The sequence below is a fragment of the Xyrauchen texanus genome, chromosome 35, assembly GCF_025860055.1.
Source record: "Xyrauchen texanus isolate HMW12.3.18 chromosome 35, RBS_HiC_50CHRs, whole genome shotgun sequence".
Lineage (NCBI taxonomy): Eukaryota > Metazoa > Chordata > Actinopteri > Cypriniformes > Catostomidae > Xyrauchen > Xyrauchen texanus.
Genome location: NC_068310.1, coordinates 29,541,018 through 29,557,848, shown reverse-complemented (window position 1 = coordinate 29,557,848; position 16,831 = coordinate 29,541,018). Strand labels below are relative to the sequence as shown.

Genomic DNA, 16,831 nt, shown 5'->3' with positions numbered 1-16,831 from the left:
AAGCCCAGCTTATGACTTGTTTCTTGCTGCATAAACTGCATACTAAATGCTTTATTTGGTATTAAATGTCCCCGTGGTTGGCTGCGATAAAGACTGAAAAGAATACGGCGGAGAGAAGGGGCTGTTTTTGAACTTCGGCCAAGTGAGAGAGAATTTAAGCGAATAAAGAAAGAAACGAGGGACTTGAAAGTGGTGCATACGATTTAAAATTGAGGTATATGGTTGAGCGGGTTTTGCTGAATGCCCTTCTGTAAATAGACATGTGACTTTGTTAGGAATGTATGTGTCGCGCTACACTACTGTAGCTCTGAGGGTCTATCAGGCGGGTATCATTTATTCATGAAGGTTTTCACTGTGGACATTCTCTCTCTCACTGTCAGTGTTAGTAAGTGTGTGTGCACCCGTGTTTGTGTATTTAAGCCATTATTTTTAGCTTTTGTTCCATCTAATCACCATCCATTAAGTTTTGACATACACAAACAGAAAATGGATGTATTGAAGTTTTGTTTGTACTGTATATTGTACACAATAAAATATTTTTTGGAGAAAAATGACAGTATGCATCAAATCAAGTCCCTATCTCTAATTTTCTTTTTCTTCTCTCATTTAATGTCCTGTTTTTAAAAAAAAAATGTCACATTACTAAATGTTCGTGAATTTCAGACTTTTGACTATCTGAGTTTGACTGTCAGAGTGGCAACAGGAAAGATATGCATGAAGAATTGAAAAGACTTCCTGTCTGTCCCCGAGACATTCTCAAGACATAACACTGGCCCTTGGCTGTGTGTGTTTCTGTCTGAGTGTGTCAGTATAACTCAAAGCAAAGCCAAACAATCTGAACTGTGAGAAGCATGAAGGTCTGCATTATTATGTCGAGGCTGGAACCCAGACACTTTCCAAATGAGGGTGAAATTGCAGTAGTGCTGAATTGTAGGTCTGGAACCAGCAGTTCCACACTGTGTGACTGTGCGGTGGAGTAGGCCTTTGGCTGGGTCAAACAAGGCAGAGCCTTGCCCTCCGAGTGGGCGGAAGAGACTTTGAAGTATTGAGTCAATGCTGGCGATATTTATGCTCTGTATGAATAATGCCCATTTGATGTCTGAAATGGCCAGTCAAAATAGCAAAATTCTTGGAATGAGGAAGGAATGTAGCACTTGGACTGTTATAAGTTAATGAAGTTCAATCTACATATGAATGCATATGAAATAAACATTTGTTTGTTTTATTAAACTTTATTTAACTATTTGTTTAATTATAATCTGTTAGTCATATTGTTGGCAGTTTGTGATGAAATACTGGCATAATGCTTAGAGCTAGTGTTGGGTAGTAATGGACTACATGTAATCTGGATTATGTTATCAGAGTAGGATTAAGTACTTGATCAAAAATGGTGTGCTTGTAATTAGATTACAGTACTTTAGATTCCATGTTTAATAATGTTTAAAGAGCGTAAATTGGAACTTCATAGTGGATTTTCATTTAAACTTTAAAATCCAAAAGTAATCAGATTAGATTACATAAAATGTAATCTAAAATGTTACGTTACTGATTGAGATTTTAGTTTAATTTTAGTGTAATTTGTAATCAGTACCTGGTTACTTTTTAGAAGTAATGCCCAACACTGGTTACTGTAGATTGTGCACTATAGACTGTATAATGCATACTACTTTGTGAAAATAGTATGTTAAACAGGATGCAGTACGCATTCAATCTTCAAACACATGTCCTCACAATGTTGCATATTTGATAAATTTAAAGGAATATTCCAGGTTCAATACAAGTTAAGCTCAAATGACAGCATTTGTGGCATGATGTTGATTATCACGGGGGAAAAATAATTTGGACTCGTCCTTCCTTTTCTTTAAAAAATGTGGGTTACAGTGAGGCAGTTACAATGGAAGTGAATGGGGCCAATCAGTAAATGTTTAAGTACTCACTGTTTCTAATCTATAGCCACAAGATTTTGCCTAAAGATCACCCAAACAATAAAATAAGATTTGAACATATTTACAGCTCTAATAATACACAAGTTTTACAAGAAGTATTAATGTAAGTGTATATATAAAATTATAAGCTTCACATTTCTGCCTTTAAACACTCCAAAAATTGGCCCCATTCTCTTCCACTGTAGGTGCCTCACTGTAACCTTGATTTTTACTTTAAGAATAGATGGGGCAAGTCGAAGATAATTTTGTGGTAATCAACATTATGCCACAAATGCTGTTGATTGAGCTTAACTTGTATTGAACCCGGAATATTCCTTTTAATTCATCTTAATTTGTTTAATTTAACATAATACAATTTGACAATTGTAGTTGGTCAACCGATTATTCCATGCACACAGAAAAGTTGCATATTGTGCACAAACTCCAAGCTGCAGGATTAGTAATTATGAAGTAAATAGTATGACAGTATTGTATGCTATTCCGAACATAGACATAGTTAATACTAATGATAAAACGGGGGGAAAACTACAGTGTGTTTTTGACAAATGCAGTGGGTCATTCCGGGCATTTCATGCTTTTCAAATTCACACACTGTGCACAGCATGCATAATTCATATTTCTTTCTTTCAAGAATAGTAAAGAAAGAAATATGGTATTATGCCATATTGAACTCTGTGCTCTGGGAGCCGGTTTATAGGCTTGCAGAAATGTAGTTTTTATTAGTCAGTTTTAGTAAGTCTGTTGCTGATGTGGACTAATGTGATATATTTAGTTTTGCATTCTTGTTTTCTCTGTCTTTTCCATCTTTGTTTTAGCGTGTTTCCTGCTCCTATCTTTCATGCACAAGACGCAATAAAAGATTCATTTATTTCCTGCCTAAGGTTCTACTAGTGGGACACTTACTTTACATCCTAACCAATTAATGTCCACTGAACTGGGCTGAGGTACACAGCTCCCAATGGGCAACCACTGGATTCAGTCCACTGCACTAAACTGGTCTCAGCTTAGTAAGCAGGCACAATGAGAAGATGGTCTACTTTGGTCATGTTGGTTTTAATCCCACTTGACTGCACACAAATGGTTTATTGATTGTATATAAACTGGCTACACTGTGTATGTAGCCTCCTTGTCTCTCCAATGCTCTATTCATCGCCCTCTCTCTGTGATATTTAGACCTGGAGAAGGTCTATGACTGAGCTTCTCTTGGGCTTTACCAGAGCAGAAGGCATTGTGGCACCGAGTGCCAAGGTCATGCTGAGCGGCCATATTGTATTTTATGAGAGGGTGGGCTGTACTGAGGACAAAAATGGCCTAGTGTTAAAGTGTTATTTTACCAAACTTGCTAAATATGTCAAACAAATGAATTATTAAAGGTGCACTCAGTAACTTTTCGATCGTGTCATCTTGGACTTACAGTGACACCTAGTGGTAGTGATGCAGCATCATTCAAAAACAATAGTTTTCAGTTACAGATGCCATTGTAGAAATTCACTTTTCACAATCAGCCACAATTAATTTAATACAAGAGTGAAAGTGTCCAATAACAAGACTGTTACTGAGATTAATCAAGTAATATTTAGTCGGTCATGTGATTCTAAAATGGCAGCCGCAATGAGGGCTTCCCTCCCCCATGTGGAATAAAACAGCTTTTATAAGGTTACTGACATGACTACAGTCCTCATCTCATGTGAGTGCTCATGAATTTATACATCTGTTTCAAAATTATAATTCATTTCTTTAGTAGTACATTTTTTTTAATGGGGAAAACATTACTGAGTGCACCTTTAACAGAAAAACACATTTTTATTAAAACACTTTTTAGCAGTTTTTATATTGAGATTTTCCAACTATTTATTTTTATGACTTTAATAAATTCTCACTTTTGGCTTCATGAGATGCAACCATTTTAGTTTGGTTATGTCATTTCTTGGATTTGTGTTAAAAAAAAAATATCTTTAATGAGCGTGTTCCTCTCTCATTTCAGGTGACCCCAATGGCCGGACCCCCAGAAGGAGGCACCAGAGTAACCATCCGTGGTGTGAACCTGGGTCTGTCCTTCTCCGACATGGTCAACAATGTGCAGGTGGCAGGCATCCAGTGCACCCCACAGGAGAACGGCTACATCATTGCTGAACAGTAAGTGACTATGCAGCTCTAAAACTCTATGCTATGAAGGTGTGCCTGAGAATAGAATGGGGAAAAAACTAGTTTGTCTGATCTTTAATCGTTCTCAGAATAGCAAGGGCTGGAAATGATAATGTCCGACATTACACATTTTATGGTGGTAAAACACAAAAAAATGTCACCTTGTGTTTTATCTAGTTTGCTTTAAAGCATAGCTGGAAGTCCATTAAACACACACAAGATCCCAAATACAAGCCTTTGATGTCACAAGCATTAACCAACCAATTGGCTGGTTGAGTTTTTACCAATCTTTTTTTTATTATTATACAAAACTTTTTATTGAAATCTATAAAATAACTTGCTAAACTCTATATATTAAATTGTGCAAACATGCATTAAATCTCAGCAGCTGTGTAGAAGAGGTAAGGTGACAAGGAGGAAACGAAGACGTAGAGCTCTTTGCAAGGAGATTTTTTTAATGGCCACAGCAGTGCTCACAACTTTTATCTCAACAAACAACTTCTTATTCAACAGATAGGTTCTCTAACAAATAGGTTCTCTGCCTATCTAGCCTTAAACCCTTTCATACGTACCATCACACATAACCAAATATTGCATTGCATGCCTTAAACCCTTTCATACGTACCATCACACATAACCAAATATTGCATTGCATCTAGCCTTAAACCCTTTCATACGTACCATCACACATAACCAAATATTGCATTGCATCTAGCCTTAAACCCTTTCATACGTACCATCACATATAACCAAATATTGCATTGCATCTAGCCTTAAACCCTTTCATACGTACCATCACATATAACCAAATATTGCATTGCATCTAGCCTTCAACCCTTTCATACGTACCATCACATATAACCAAATATTGCATTGCATCTAGCCTTCAACCCTTTCATACGTACCATCACACATAACCAAATATTGCATTGCATCTAGCCTTAAACCCTTTCATACGTACCATCACACATAACCAAATATTGCATTGCATCTAGCCTTCAACCCTTTCATACGTACCATCACACATAACCAAATATTGCATTGCATCTAGCCTTAAACCCTTTCATACGTACCATCACACATAACCAAATATTGCATTGCATCTAGCCTTAAACCCTTTCATATGTACCATCACACATAACCAAATATTGCATTGCATCTAGCCTTAAACCCTTTCATACGTACCATCACACATAACCAAATATTGCATTGCATCTAGCCTTAAACCCTTTCATATGTACCATCACACATAACCAAATATTGCATTGTATCTAGCCTTAAACCCTTTCATATGTACCATCACACATAACCAAATATTGCATTGCATCTAGCCTTCAACCCTTTCATATGTACCATCACACATAACCAAATATTGCATTGCATCTAGCCTTAAACCCTTTCATACGTACCATCACATATAACCAAATATTGCATTGCATCTAGCCTTAAACCCTTTCATACGTACCATCACACATAACCAAATATTGCATTGCATCTAGCCTTAAACCCTTTCATACGTACCATCACACATATGTGACGGTTAATAACTGGGCCCCGTAGAGCAGTCTCACACTTTTCTGTTTCTGCAACAGCCAATTACGTTACAAGCTACCAGTTACATGCTGCCGGCTTTCACGCTGACACAGGGTGCGCTGATCAAGCGTCTGTTATTAATTTTCACTCAAACGGCTACTCCTACAGTCTTATAAACCGCAGAATAAGTATAAAAGAAAATATCAGCTCTTATACGCACAGTCAAATATCAGTGCGATCTTCCTCTGATGCATGCTGCCATGTTTACATTAGTAGCTGTCGTCATTCGTCAAACAGACAGCTACTCAAAGATTCTTTTCAAGTGCATAATATGTTTATTTTATGTAACAAACAGTCTTCTTTTCACCAAAGTACCACAATTACAGTTCACAGCTTGTATATGCACAGTCATCATATCTAAATGTGATATTCCCATGCACATAGCCACGTCTACTTAGAGGCAGATGCGGTTTTCATTCACACAAACAGTAACTCAAACAGTCTTTTCAGGCATATAATAAGTTTGTTTTCTGTAACAGACAGCCAAACCATAAAAAAGCACCACGATAACAGTTTAAAACTTGTATACTCACTGTGAAAACGTGCTGCTCGAGCGTGATTATCCGATGCACTCTGCCAAGTCTGTTTACATTAGCACTTGTCACACACACACATAAACACACAAACACGTTGTTACGGCTATCCTTATGAAGACTCTCCATAGACATAATTATTTTTATACTGTACGAACTATAAATTCTATCCACTTACCCTAACCCTACACCTAAACCTCACCCTCACAAAAAGTATTCAGCATTTATACATTTTCAAAAAAACATTGTTTAGTATGTTTTTTAAGTGATTAGAATTACAGGGACACTAGAAATGTCCTCATAAACTACATTTATAGCATAATTCCCTTGTAATTATCAGTTTGTAACCTAAAAAAAAAAGTCCTTGCAAACCTGCCCACACACACACACACACACACACACACACACACTTATACAATGCCTGAGATGTCAGTGCATAGGCAAACCTGTCTGCTCATATTATTTATTAATTCGTTTTTTACAACTATAAAAATGAAATAAATAAATAAAAATCAGTACAACAGACATAACCCATTTGTTCACGTTTACTATATTATATACAGTATTTTTAATTTTTTTTATATCAAGAAATAAAAAATAAATAAATACACGCACATCTACACGTTGCCCCCCTCTACCGGCAGGGACGGTTCACCGACCGGACCAATGGTGTCAGTGCCCAGGGACCCTTGACTACCAGGGAGCCCTTGACTGTCCGGGAGTGGCTTGGGCTTTAAGTCTGCACTATCTCGTTTGGTGTCTCTGCCTGCACCAGGTCCCATTCTTCAGCATATGTCTTTGTTTACTCCATTAATTGTTTCGTTAACCCTGCATTAGATTTGAGCAAATATCCTTAAGCCTGAATCTTTCACCACCCTTTCATCAAATCAGACCTACTGAGGAAAAAGCGAAAACTTGATGATTCGTAATCGCAGGTGACCTTTTGTTTACACAGAAGGATTTACTTGCCTATGTAAAGCATTTTCTTGCTAGAACATGCAGAAAAATCGTGCACTCATCCAGAGACAGGTTTGTCTGCAGTGTTGCACATATTGCTGAACTTTATCTCACCTGGCGAACCCTTTTTTTTTGTCGAAAGAGAAAGGAGGGGGAGCAACATCTGTTTGATGAAAAAGACACAGGATTTAAGTTAGAAGGGATGTAACACATTTTATTCTTTACACAATATTATAGCAACACTCCTGCTTGGCTGTCTCTCGTTCTGCTCTCACCTCTTCTTCTTTCTCTTGATAGAAAAATCATCTCAGAAGCACTTATGCAAAGTTGCACTGGGAGCTAAATTTGTATCTAAAGGTGGAAAGTTTTGCCCAGCTGGACTAAAGACTTGGTCGGGGATGGAGCAGGAACGTTGTTGTGGGGGGAGGGAGGAATGTTGTCCATATTAACCAAGCACAACACTGATGGGTTAAGATGTTGCACACCATCTCCAGTATGTGAGTAGGGTCCGAGTTGGGGTGACATGTGGGGTGGAAAAACTTATTTTTATGGTGGCACCCCGTGTGGCCACACCCCTGCTTACCCTCATGTCTTTTAAATACTGTATGACTTTATTTATTTTGGTTTTATCACAAAAGAATGTATTTACAGCAGAATGTCCAAGCTGCTTTTTTCCATATAATGAAAGTTATGGTGACCATGGCTAAGTTTCTGATAAAAACTAATTTCATATGGCTTCAGAAGTTTTCGATTATAGTGCATGGTCGTGTGGACCACATTTTATGGTGCTTTTATGGTGTTTTTTTGCCCCTTTTGGAGCTAGACATCCCCCATCCACTTTATTTTCACACTACGCACATTTTATGAGCGTAGTGTGAATATTATTTAAAACTTCTCCTTTTGTATTCCACTAATGAAAACAAAGGTGTTAAAACTGGTTTGAAATGACATTAGGATGAGTAAATTATTACAAGTGTGAACTTTCCCATTATTGCAAGATACGAGTCACCTTGACCTTGTTTTCGAAAGGAATTCTGAATGTTAGGACTTCAAACATTTATGCCTCTGTGTCTTTAAGGGGGTATAAATAGCCCATAGTGTCTGTGTTCTCCACAGTCCTTCTTTCTTTGCCGCTGAGGCAGGGACATGGAGAGTGAGAGGGAAAACGTGCGGTAATTGAAATGCGCTGCATGCTGCCGGCTGTAGGAGGGAGATTTGTCAGCCCCTCTCTCTTCTGACAGCAGTTTAATCCGAGCGGGATGAAGCTGAGCCGAGTGGGAGTGGATTCATTTGTATAGCATCATGGAGGGATGTCAGGAAGAAATGGAGAATGTGCCATTGGATCCCATGAAACCCGCAGATGGGGGACGGAAGCAGGAAAGAAGCGTCTGTGTTTTGTCTGTCCATTTTGTACCAAAGTTGTAAACATTACTATACACAAGCTTCCTGTGATTTTTGAAGACCCCTTGAAATCGCTTGACAAGTGCAGTTTTCGTTCCTGTGTTGACGTTATACATTTTGGACTTGTCCCGTGTTTTAAATAGCCAGTAGGCTTTAGTAATGTCACAGCAATGAACCATGAATTGCTACATGCTAGTCAGTTGCAGATGGTGTTAGGGGGAGGGGCATTATCATTCTAAAGCGTTTGATTGACAAATATAGGTTGAATGCAGGTGTGCATCAATATTTTTGGTCTGTATTCCTAGAAGAGAAAAACTGCAAATATTGAATGTGTATATCTGCTAAATGCTTATCTTTGTAAACTTTTAGGAGTATGCAAGCTTATACACTAGCAAATTCTGTAAATGGCTTCAAACATAATATAAGGACACATTTTCATTTGAAAACTCCATTTTCTGTTGCCTAAGGTCTTAGTTTTCCAAAGTATGCAGTTATGTTTTCATAAAGCTTTGTTTTCAGTGGAGGAAATGTTCTCTCTTTGGCGTAATCCGTTTTGTCTGGTGGTCCGAAGAAGTTGTACTCGGAACCGTCATATCCTGCCGGAGATAGGAGGCAGGGGCGAGGAGCCTACCCCCGTGCATGACTGGACTAAACTGGTGGTGGTGGGGGGGGTGGAGGTTGCTGTGTTAGCACACTGAAACAGCAATGTGATATTGTGAGCAGACTTATAAAGCAATGGCTTACATGTGATTGGCTGGGAATTACCCAGCTAATGGTGCGATGATGTACAGCTGCTAGTCTTCCCGCTAGAACTACGCTGCGCTTACATAGGTTGAAGGGATCACATTGCCCTATGTCAGAACACATGCACTAACAACTAGGCCAAGACTACTACCTTCGTTTAGATTTTTGACTTAGCTGTTCTCCATGCAGGACACAGCAATAATGAATGAGTGTCCAAACTTCCAGCCCAACTTGAATTGCTAGAGAAATCTAAGTTCCACATTCAGTATGATATAGAGGGCACTATGTACATAGCACACAGCTGCAAACACTGTCTGCCGGAGCTGTCAGACTCACCGCAGGAAGCCACATCACGCCCACTATCACATGGTCGACACTGCATGCATTCTGACAGTCATCCTTGAAACGAAGACTCCATATCAACCAGACATCGATTTCAGCATACCCGCCTCCACGCACACTTTTTCAACTCAGATTTGAACTCTCATGTTGGTTTCATATTTACTCTGTGTTTTTATTATGTCTTTTGATCTGGCCACCCTTCTGCAAAGCCGATACCTGATCAGCCCGTATGATGTTGCAACATCGGCCCGCTCCCTGATCAGAGTGTGATATTGATTTGTGCTGGGTGTCTTGGCCTGATTTTCAGACTGCGTTCTCACAGCCTGCTGTGTTTTTTTGAGCCAGTATTTACGGCGTCAAACCTAAGAGAACATATGGTTTTGATGCTCCAAAAGTGTGCCTTGACAATGCATCGTCTTGTCAATTCGGCTAATGGAATGTGAGCACTAAAGCAATTAAGGAACCAAAGCAAAAATTGCATTGAGATCAAGGGAAAATAGATGGAGAGACAGAAAGTCGCATACTGATCACTCAGCAGGAGTGGAGAAGACTTTCAATGCTTCTGTTTTTTCATCTGGAGTAGCTCCAGAAGTGTAACTCTCTTTGAAATCCAGATCATGGGATTGGATAGACCTCTGTTCATACAACAGCTGTAAGTGAGTGTCACATATTCTCATACACTCTGTGGTTGGGGTGCAATAAAGAAATGCTTCATGACTTAGTTGTGTGAAATACTCAAGCTTTTGATGGCAATAATCAATGAAGGGTACCCCTTTTGTAAAGGTGATGATGGTCACCACCAGAATATGTTGTGTTTTGAATGCTGGTCCCCAGCATGGGATGTTTGTGAGCAGACTTCTTAACTAGATTAGCCAGCAAGTCTTCTTTGACGATCAACCTAAAGGCCAAGTTGATCAGACTCACTGGCTTTGCTGTTGAACAGGATGGCTATGCTGGTCCACAAGCACTAATCATTCAAGGATGTAACCAAATGTTCAAGATTTGACAAAATATAAATTTAGGTATGTACGTTTAGAAAAACCCATATTGACTGACCACTAATCTGAATAATGGAGCAACTGGACATACTCTCATAGCAACTAGTAATAATTTGTAATAGATGTAATCATTCCAAATCGTGCTATTTTCTTTCTTCCGTGGTGCACAAAAGTTATTTTATGGCTAGGTTATTTTATTTTTAGGGCTTCGTTTTATGATTAGCGTTCTGGGATAATCTTAGAAACAAATTGTAAGAATGCTCATACCACACCCAGTTGTTTCTCTTTCTTCTGTGGCACACAACATAGATTTCCCTATAAAAATGGTTAGGTTTAGGAATAGGGTAAGGGGTTACATATTATAGTTGGGTTTATGTTTGGGTTAAGAGTTAAACTTTGGAAAAGTCATTATAGTTTGTTTATTTTTCTCTATGGGAGTAAAATGTGTGTTTTTGTGCAAGCCAACTTTTCTGTACTCAGTCCATTCTGTTTTTTAGGTTGCTTTCACACAAAGGTCATTTCTTTTTTGGCTTTTAAGCAAATGAGCTGGGTTCTGCACCACAGTGCACCACAGTGCCACAGTGCACCACAGTTACACACAAATGTAACTGATTCAATGTTATAGTATATTTATTCTTTCTCAGGATTGTGTGTGAGATGGATGCTACTCCTGCGGACACCAAACCCGGTCCAGTTCATTTGTGCGTTGGAGAGTGTAAGCCAGAGCTCCAGACCCGTTCTTCCCAGCTCTATTCCTTTGTGGTAAGATCTTCATCTTTTTTTCTGATTAATACAGTGAGGTAGTGGCGAAACTGGCCTTTGTGTTGGCTTTATTAAACTGGGCTTTAGCTGGTCCATTGAAGAGAACTCCTGGGTCACTGTGATGTTATGCCTTTGGACAGGTGAACTTTGCTGAGGTTGTTTTGTTCCCAGAACCTCAAATCAGAGGAAATGACTCAGAGCTCAACATACTTCATATGTCCAAATAGCTTCACTTTAGGAACAAAGGCTTTCTTCAACACAACCTCAAGTGTCTATATCTCTCAGTGGTTCATAGTCTTCCATTTGACATACACTCAAGGTTCTGATCTGTAAATGTCATAGTTTCCCTCTTTGTGGCTGCATATAATGGAGTATAAGAACCTATTTTGCTTTGATTCTGTTGAAACAAACCTTTTAAAATTGATGGTATCAGATCGTAATACCATGTTACGTTGAAGGATTTGATGGTACTGAATAGGTATGGGATGATATATTGTATTTCAAAATATCGTGATCCAAAAAGATTACGAACCATATCGTGACATAACTCATATTTTGAAATTTGCAACATTATATTCTGTCCATGTGATCATAATGACCCCATCAAACATCATAATCTCTCAATTGCTTGATTTTACCACTACAGTGCTTTTTCTACACTGTTTACAGGGTTCACACAAGGTCCTTGGATTGCTTAAAGTGCTTTTAATTTAGCTTTTAGATATTTAAGTATTGAAATACATGGAAAATTGCCTTGTTTTGATGAAAAGATTCAAATGGATTGTTTCCTCCGTGTAATGTGTGTCCATCAAAGATGAGGCGACTCCACTTTAATTGAATAATGTTTCTTAAAATCCTTTCTGTTCTTTACAGTCAGATAAAACTCATATTATACGTATATTAAAAATAAATATAAATTTTAATCTCACATAGCATGTATGCAATAAAGAAACTGAGCTATGCTTGTTGATGTTCGCTGAACTGAAACACTGAAATGCATATTGATACTCCTAAAGTGAGAGTGCCTTTTTAGCATTTCTTATACAAATGAACATAAAATTGTACACATTATTTCAATAAGTGATAGCGCATTTCATTATTATATATACCATTTTATGATATAATATTAATTTACAGAATGTAGAGTTTTTGTATTTGTACAAAGTTCAAATATGATTATAATAATGATGACAAACAAATGTTAAAAAATTTTAAATGTTCACTTTCACATACTTTTTTCGGGACAGGTTTTGTTCAGTTCAATTGCTTGTTCTGCACCTGATCAGCCTGAATGTACCCAACAATTTTGGAAAGCTTATTTGTTTATGATCTTTTCTTACAGAGAAAAGTATATGACATGATTTATTTAAATTTTGAGCATTTGTATTGTTTATTAAAGAACTTTATTTTGATGAGAAATTATGTGTATTTTTTCAGTTTTTAAAAAATTAAATCTGTAATATTTTGTAATGTAAGTGGTTTTATATAGAATCGAGATTATATTGAATCGTGAACCTCATTTTGTATATCGAACCGAATCGTGAGAACCATTTCATCCCATCCATAGTAGTGAATGATTACCATATGTTTGTACCATTGTATTTACATTGTACTCCAAGGTACATCAAAGAATACCATGGTAGTACCACGGTAAATGTCCAAAAAGCATGGCACAATGTCACGAACCCCTTTCCTCTGCCCCATCTCAGCTTCCTCACACACGCACACTATCTCCCGTCTCGCACACAGGCACTCCGCGAGCGTGCTCGCTTCCCGCTCCCTCGCTCCGCCCCCCTGAGCGCGAACGCTCTTTTTCCTCCATCGGGCTTCCACGCCCGGTTTTGCTTTTACGAGCTCTCGCTCGTAAACGATCTCCCCCCTCTGGCGCACTCGGCTCTTCAGCCTGAACATTATGACCACTTGCACTCACGCGCTTCCTATCTTCACACATTGTTTACACCTGCACTCACGCGCTTCTTGTCCCCACACATTAGGTACACCTGCACTCGTCTCGTCACCTGTCATTGTCTACACCTGCACTCGCCCCTATAAATACACTATCCCTCCGTTTGAATCCCTTTGGTTATTGTATTTATATTCCCGTGTTTTGACCCTCGCTAGTCGCGTCTAGTTTTGACTTCCCCACTCTTGATTACCCTCGTAGCTTGCCAACTCCCTATTCCTCTCGTTTCCCTGTCTTTCGCTCCCGCTTATCCCGTCTTGTCTTGTCCATAGTTGTTAACTGTTTTCCCCACTTCGACCCCCGCTATCGTTCACCTCCCTCACTAGATCTGCCCCCTTGTTCATCTCTTTGATTCCCCGGCTCTTGACCCTACGCTTCCCATGACTACTCTTCATTGGATTTGCCCCTTGTATGTACTTTTGCCTGCCTGCAAATAAACGCAGTTTTTGACTTACATTGTGACTGTCTCAACTTGTGTGCGTTACACACAAGCCAAAAAAAAATATATATATATATATATATAGTACTGCAGCACCTTTTTTGGTACTTTTTTGTTAGTTTAACAAATAAAAGCATACAATCTCAACAATATGTGCTATTTAGTAGCAGGATTGTACTTAATCCAGGCAGTTATGTAGAAAATGTCTCACTCAATTATTCACAAAATTTGGAGATCACTCCATTATTGTTTTAGAAGTGTATCTCCATGCAGATTTGGAGTCATTAATAGCCACAAGGTCAATAAATAAGCCTTTTACTGGCTAGCATTGCTTTTTGTGCTATTTAGCCATTTTAACGTAACATTTTTATGCATTTTCAGTAGATTATTTTAATGAGGTTGAGGATTAACTAGTTTTAAATGGCATTATTCACACATTTATTTTCCTAGAGATGAAAAGAATAGTGTGTTTATTGAACTGATGGACTCATCGTGTAAAAATGACTTGAGATATGCCATAAAAGCTAGCTAATTTAAAGATTGCAGCTGTTTTTCATTATTATTGGTATAACACTATCCCTGCTTCCTCCATTTATAACCGAAGCCCACTTCAGCATAATAGAACTTGTTCTGGGTTATTAAAATAATGAGTGATTACAAAAATGAAGCACCACGGGGAGTGTTGAACATAGAGACAATAAAAGCCATTAACCAAATCAAAGGCAGGATGGTTGCCATGTTGTTTTGTTGCACCTGGGGGAACTCTCGCACACCTGTCTCACACACGCCAGCCTAGGGTTAATAGATAATCAATGTCAGCATTCACACACAAACGCTATGGCAAACAATTATCCTTATCACAACAAGCCTTTCATATCGCAGTCAAATATAATAGCAGCATGTTATCTCGAACGCTCCGCCAAATGTTGTCGGACAACACAGAAGCCACGAGTGGCCCGTCAGTTGTAGAACAATCAGAGGAAAGATTGAAATAGGTGTTAATGCATTTTTAGTCAGCGCACGTGTGAAGTCAGCCACCAGCCATTTCATGTGCTTTCTTAAGACTCAGAGCTGTCCATTTCTGTGTTTCACCGTCTGCTGTTTCCAGTCCCTTTATGCAATAAATAAAGTAAAGTAAAAAGGGAGAGGGGAACTGGGAACTAGAGAGATATTTTAGACATTTCTAGATACAACATTTTAAAAGCCATGTATGTATCCACAGACATGCTGTTCATGAGTTCACATCACTCAATCAAGACTGGAAATGTATTTTCTGTAGCATTCACACTTTATTGCAAAAAGACAAAAACGAAGGACAGTGGTTATTTACAGAAATAACATATAGCGGACCACATCTAGGCAGTATGGGCTGATTCAGAATCTATTTACCTTCTACTGATATTGATGCATGCATTCAGACTTGAATTTATGCCTACTTTGTCTCTGTCTTACACTTGGTTTCTACCTCTCAGTTTTTGTCTCTCTGTCTGTCTTTATCATGCAGATGCCATCTGTCACTGGGTTGTCCCCCAGTCGGGGTCCAGAGTCAGGAGGAACTAAGGTGACCATCATGGGAGTAAACCTTGGAGCAGGCAGCAGCGTCACTGTGCTTTTTGGAAACCAGACTTGCGAGTTTTACAAGTAGGAATCTCTACCATCACGTAATCTTGGCTTAAACCAATGGTGAAAAAGGGAAAAATGGAGAAAGTAATCATTTTATAACATGGATAGATGACTATTTATCTATGTCTTTCTATCCATGTTATAACATTTTTGTTTTATATATAAAAAATATAGTAGCTTGTCGAAAATTAAACATCCAATGATGGTAGTCTTAGTTATATATATTTTTTTTATTAATCATCAGCATATATGCAATGAAGTAACATTTTTATTGTTGTTGTTTGTTTGTTTTTTTGTTTGTTTTTTGCTTTAAATTGCAAAGTAGTAGTTCTCTCAACAAGATCATTTTAATTTAGTGAACAAACAAAGTAAACTAAACAAAGCAATGTTGCTAAGGACAATTATTAAGACAAGTAAGAGTAACATTTAGGTAACACTTTATATAATAAGGTTCCATTTGTAAACATTAGTTAACTACAGTGTATTCAGAAATTATTTAGACCCCTTCATTTTTCTACATTTTATTATGTTGCAGCCTTATGCTAAAATGCTTTACATTATTTTAATTTTTTTCACATCAATCTACACTCCATAACCCATAATGACAAAGCAAAAACTAGATTTTTGATAACCTTGCAAATTTATTACAAACCAAAACTGAAATATCACATTGACATCAGTATTCAGATCCTTAACTTAGTACTTTATTGAAGCACCTTTGGCAGCATTTATAGCCTCAAGTCTTTTTGGGTATGATGCAACACGTTTTGAACACCTGGATTAGGGGACGTTCTGCCATTCTTCTCTGCATATCCTCTCAAGCTCTGTCTGGTTGGATGGGGACTGCGGGTGCACAGCCATTTTCAGGTCTCTCCAGAGATGTTCGATTGGGTTCAAGTACGGGTTCTGGCTGGGCCACTCAAAAACATTCACAGACTTGTCCCAAATCCACTCTTGCATTGTCTTGGCTGTGTGCTTAGGGTCATTGTCCTGTTGAACCTTCGGCCCAGTCTGAGGTGCTGAGCACTCTGGACCAGGTTTTTATTAAGGACATCTCTGTAGTTGCTGCGTTCAGCTTTCTTTCCACCCTGACCAGTCTCCCAGTCCCTGCTGTTGAAAAACACCCCCACATCATATGCTACCACCACCATGTTTCACCGTTGGGATGGTATTGCGCATGTGATGAGCAGTGCCTGGTTTCCTCCAGACATGACACTTAAAACTGATGCCAAACAGTTCAATCTTTGTTTCATTAGACTAGAGAATCTTGTTTCTCAGTCTGAGAGTCCTTTAGGTGCTTTTTTGCAAATTCCAAACTGGCTTTCATGTGTCTTGCACTGAGGAGAGGCTTCCGTCTGAACACTCTGCCATAAAGCCCAGATCGG

General features: G+C 38.4%; 1 protein-coding gene across 1 annotated transcript in view; it reads left to right on the top strand.

The window, feature by feature from the left end:
• LOC127628389 (plexin-A2-like) overlaps nucleotides 1-16,831 on the top strand; it is a 212,101-nt gene that overhangs the window by 128,111 nt on the left and 67,159 nt on the right. The window contains exons 12-14 of the mRNA XM_052105112.1: nucleotides 3,931-4,082; nucleotides 11,304-11,421; nucleotides 15,328-15,464. Of these exons, the coding sequence (XP_051961072.1) occupies nucleotides 3,931-4,082; nucleotides 11,304-11,421; nucleotides 15,328-15,464 (407 nt within the window). The remainder of the gene's footprint in view (nucleotides 1-3,930; nucleotides 4,083-11,303; nucleotides 11,422-15,327; nucleotides 15,465-16,831) is intronic.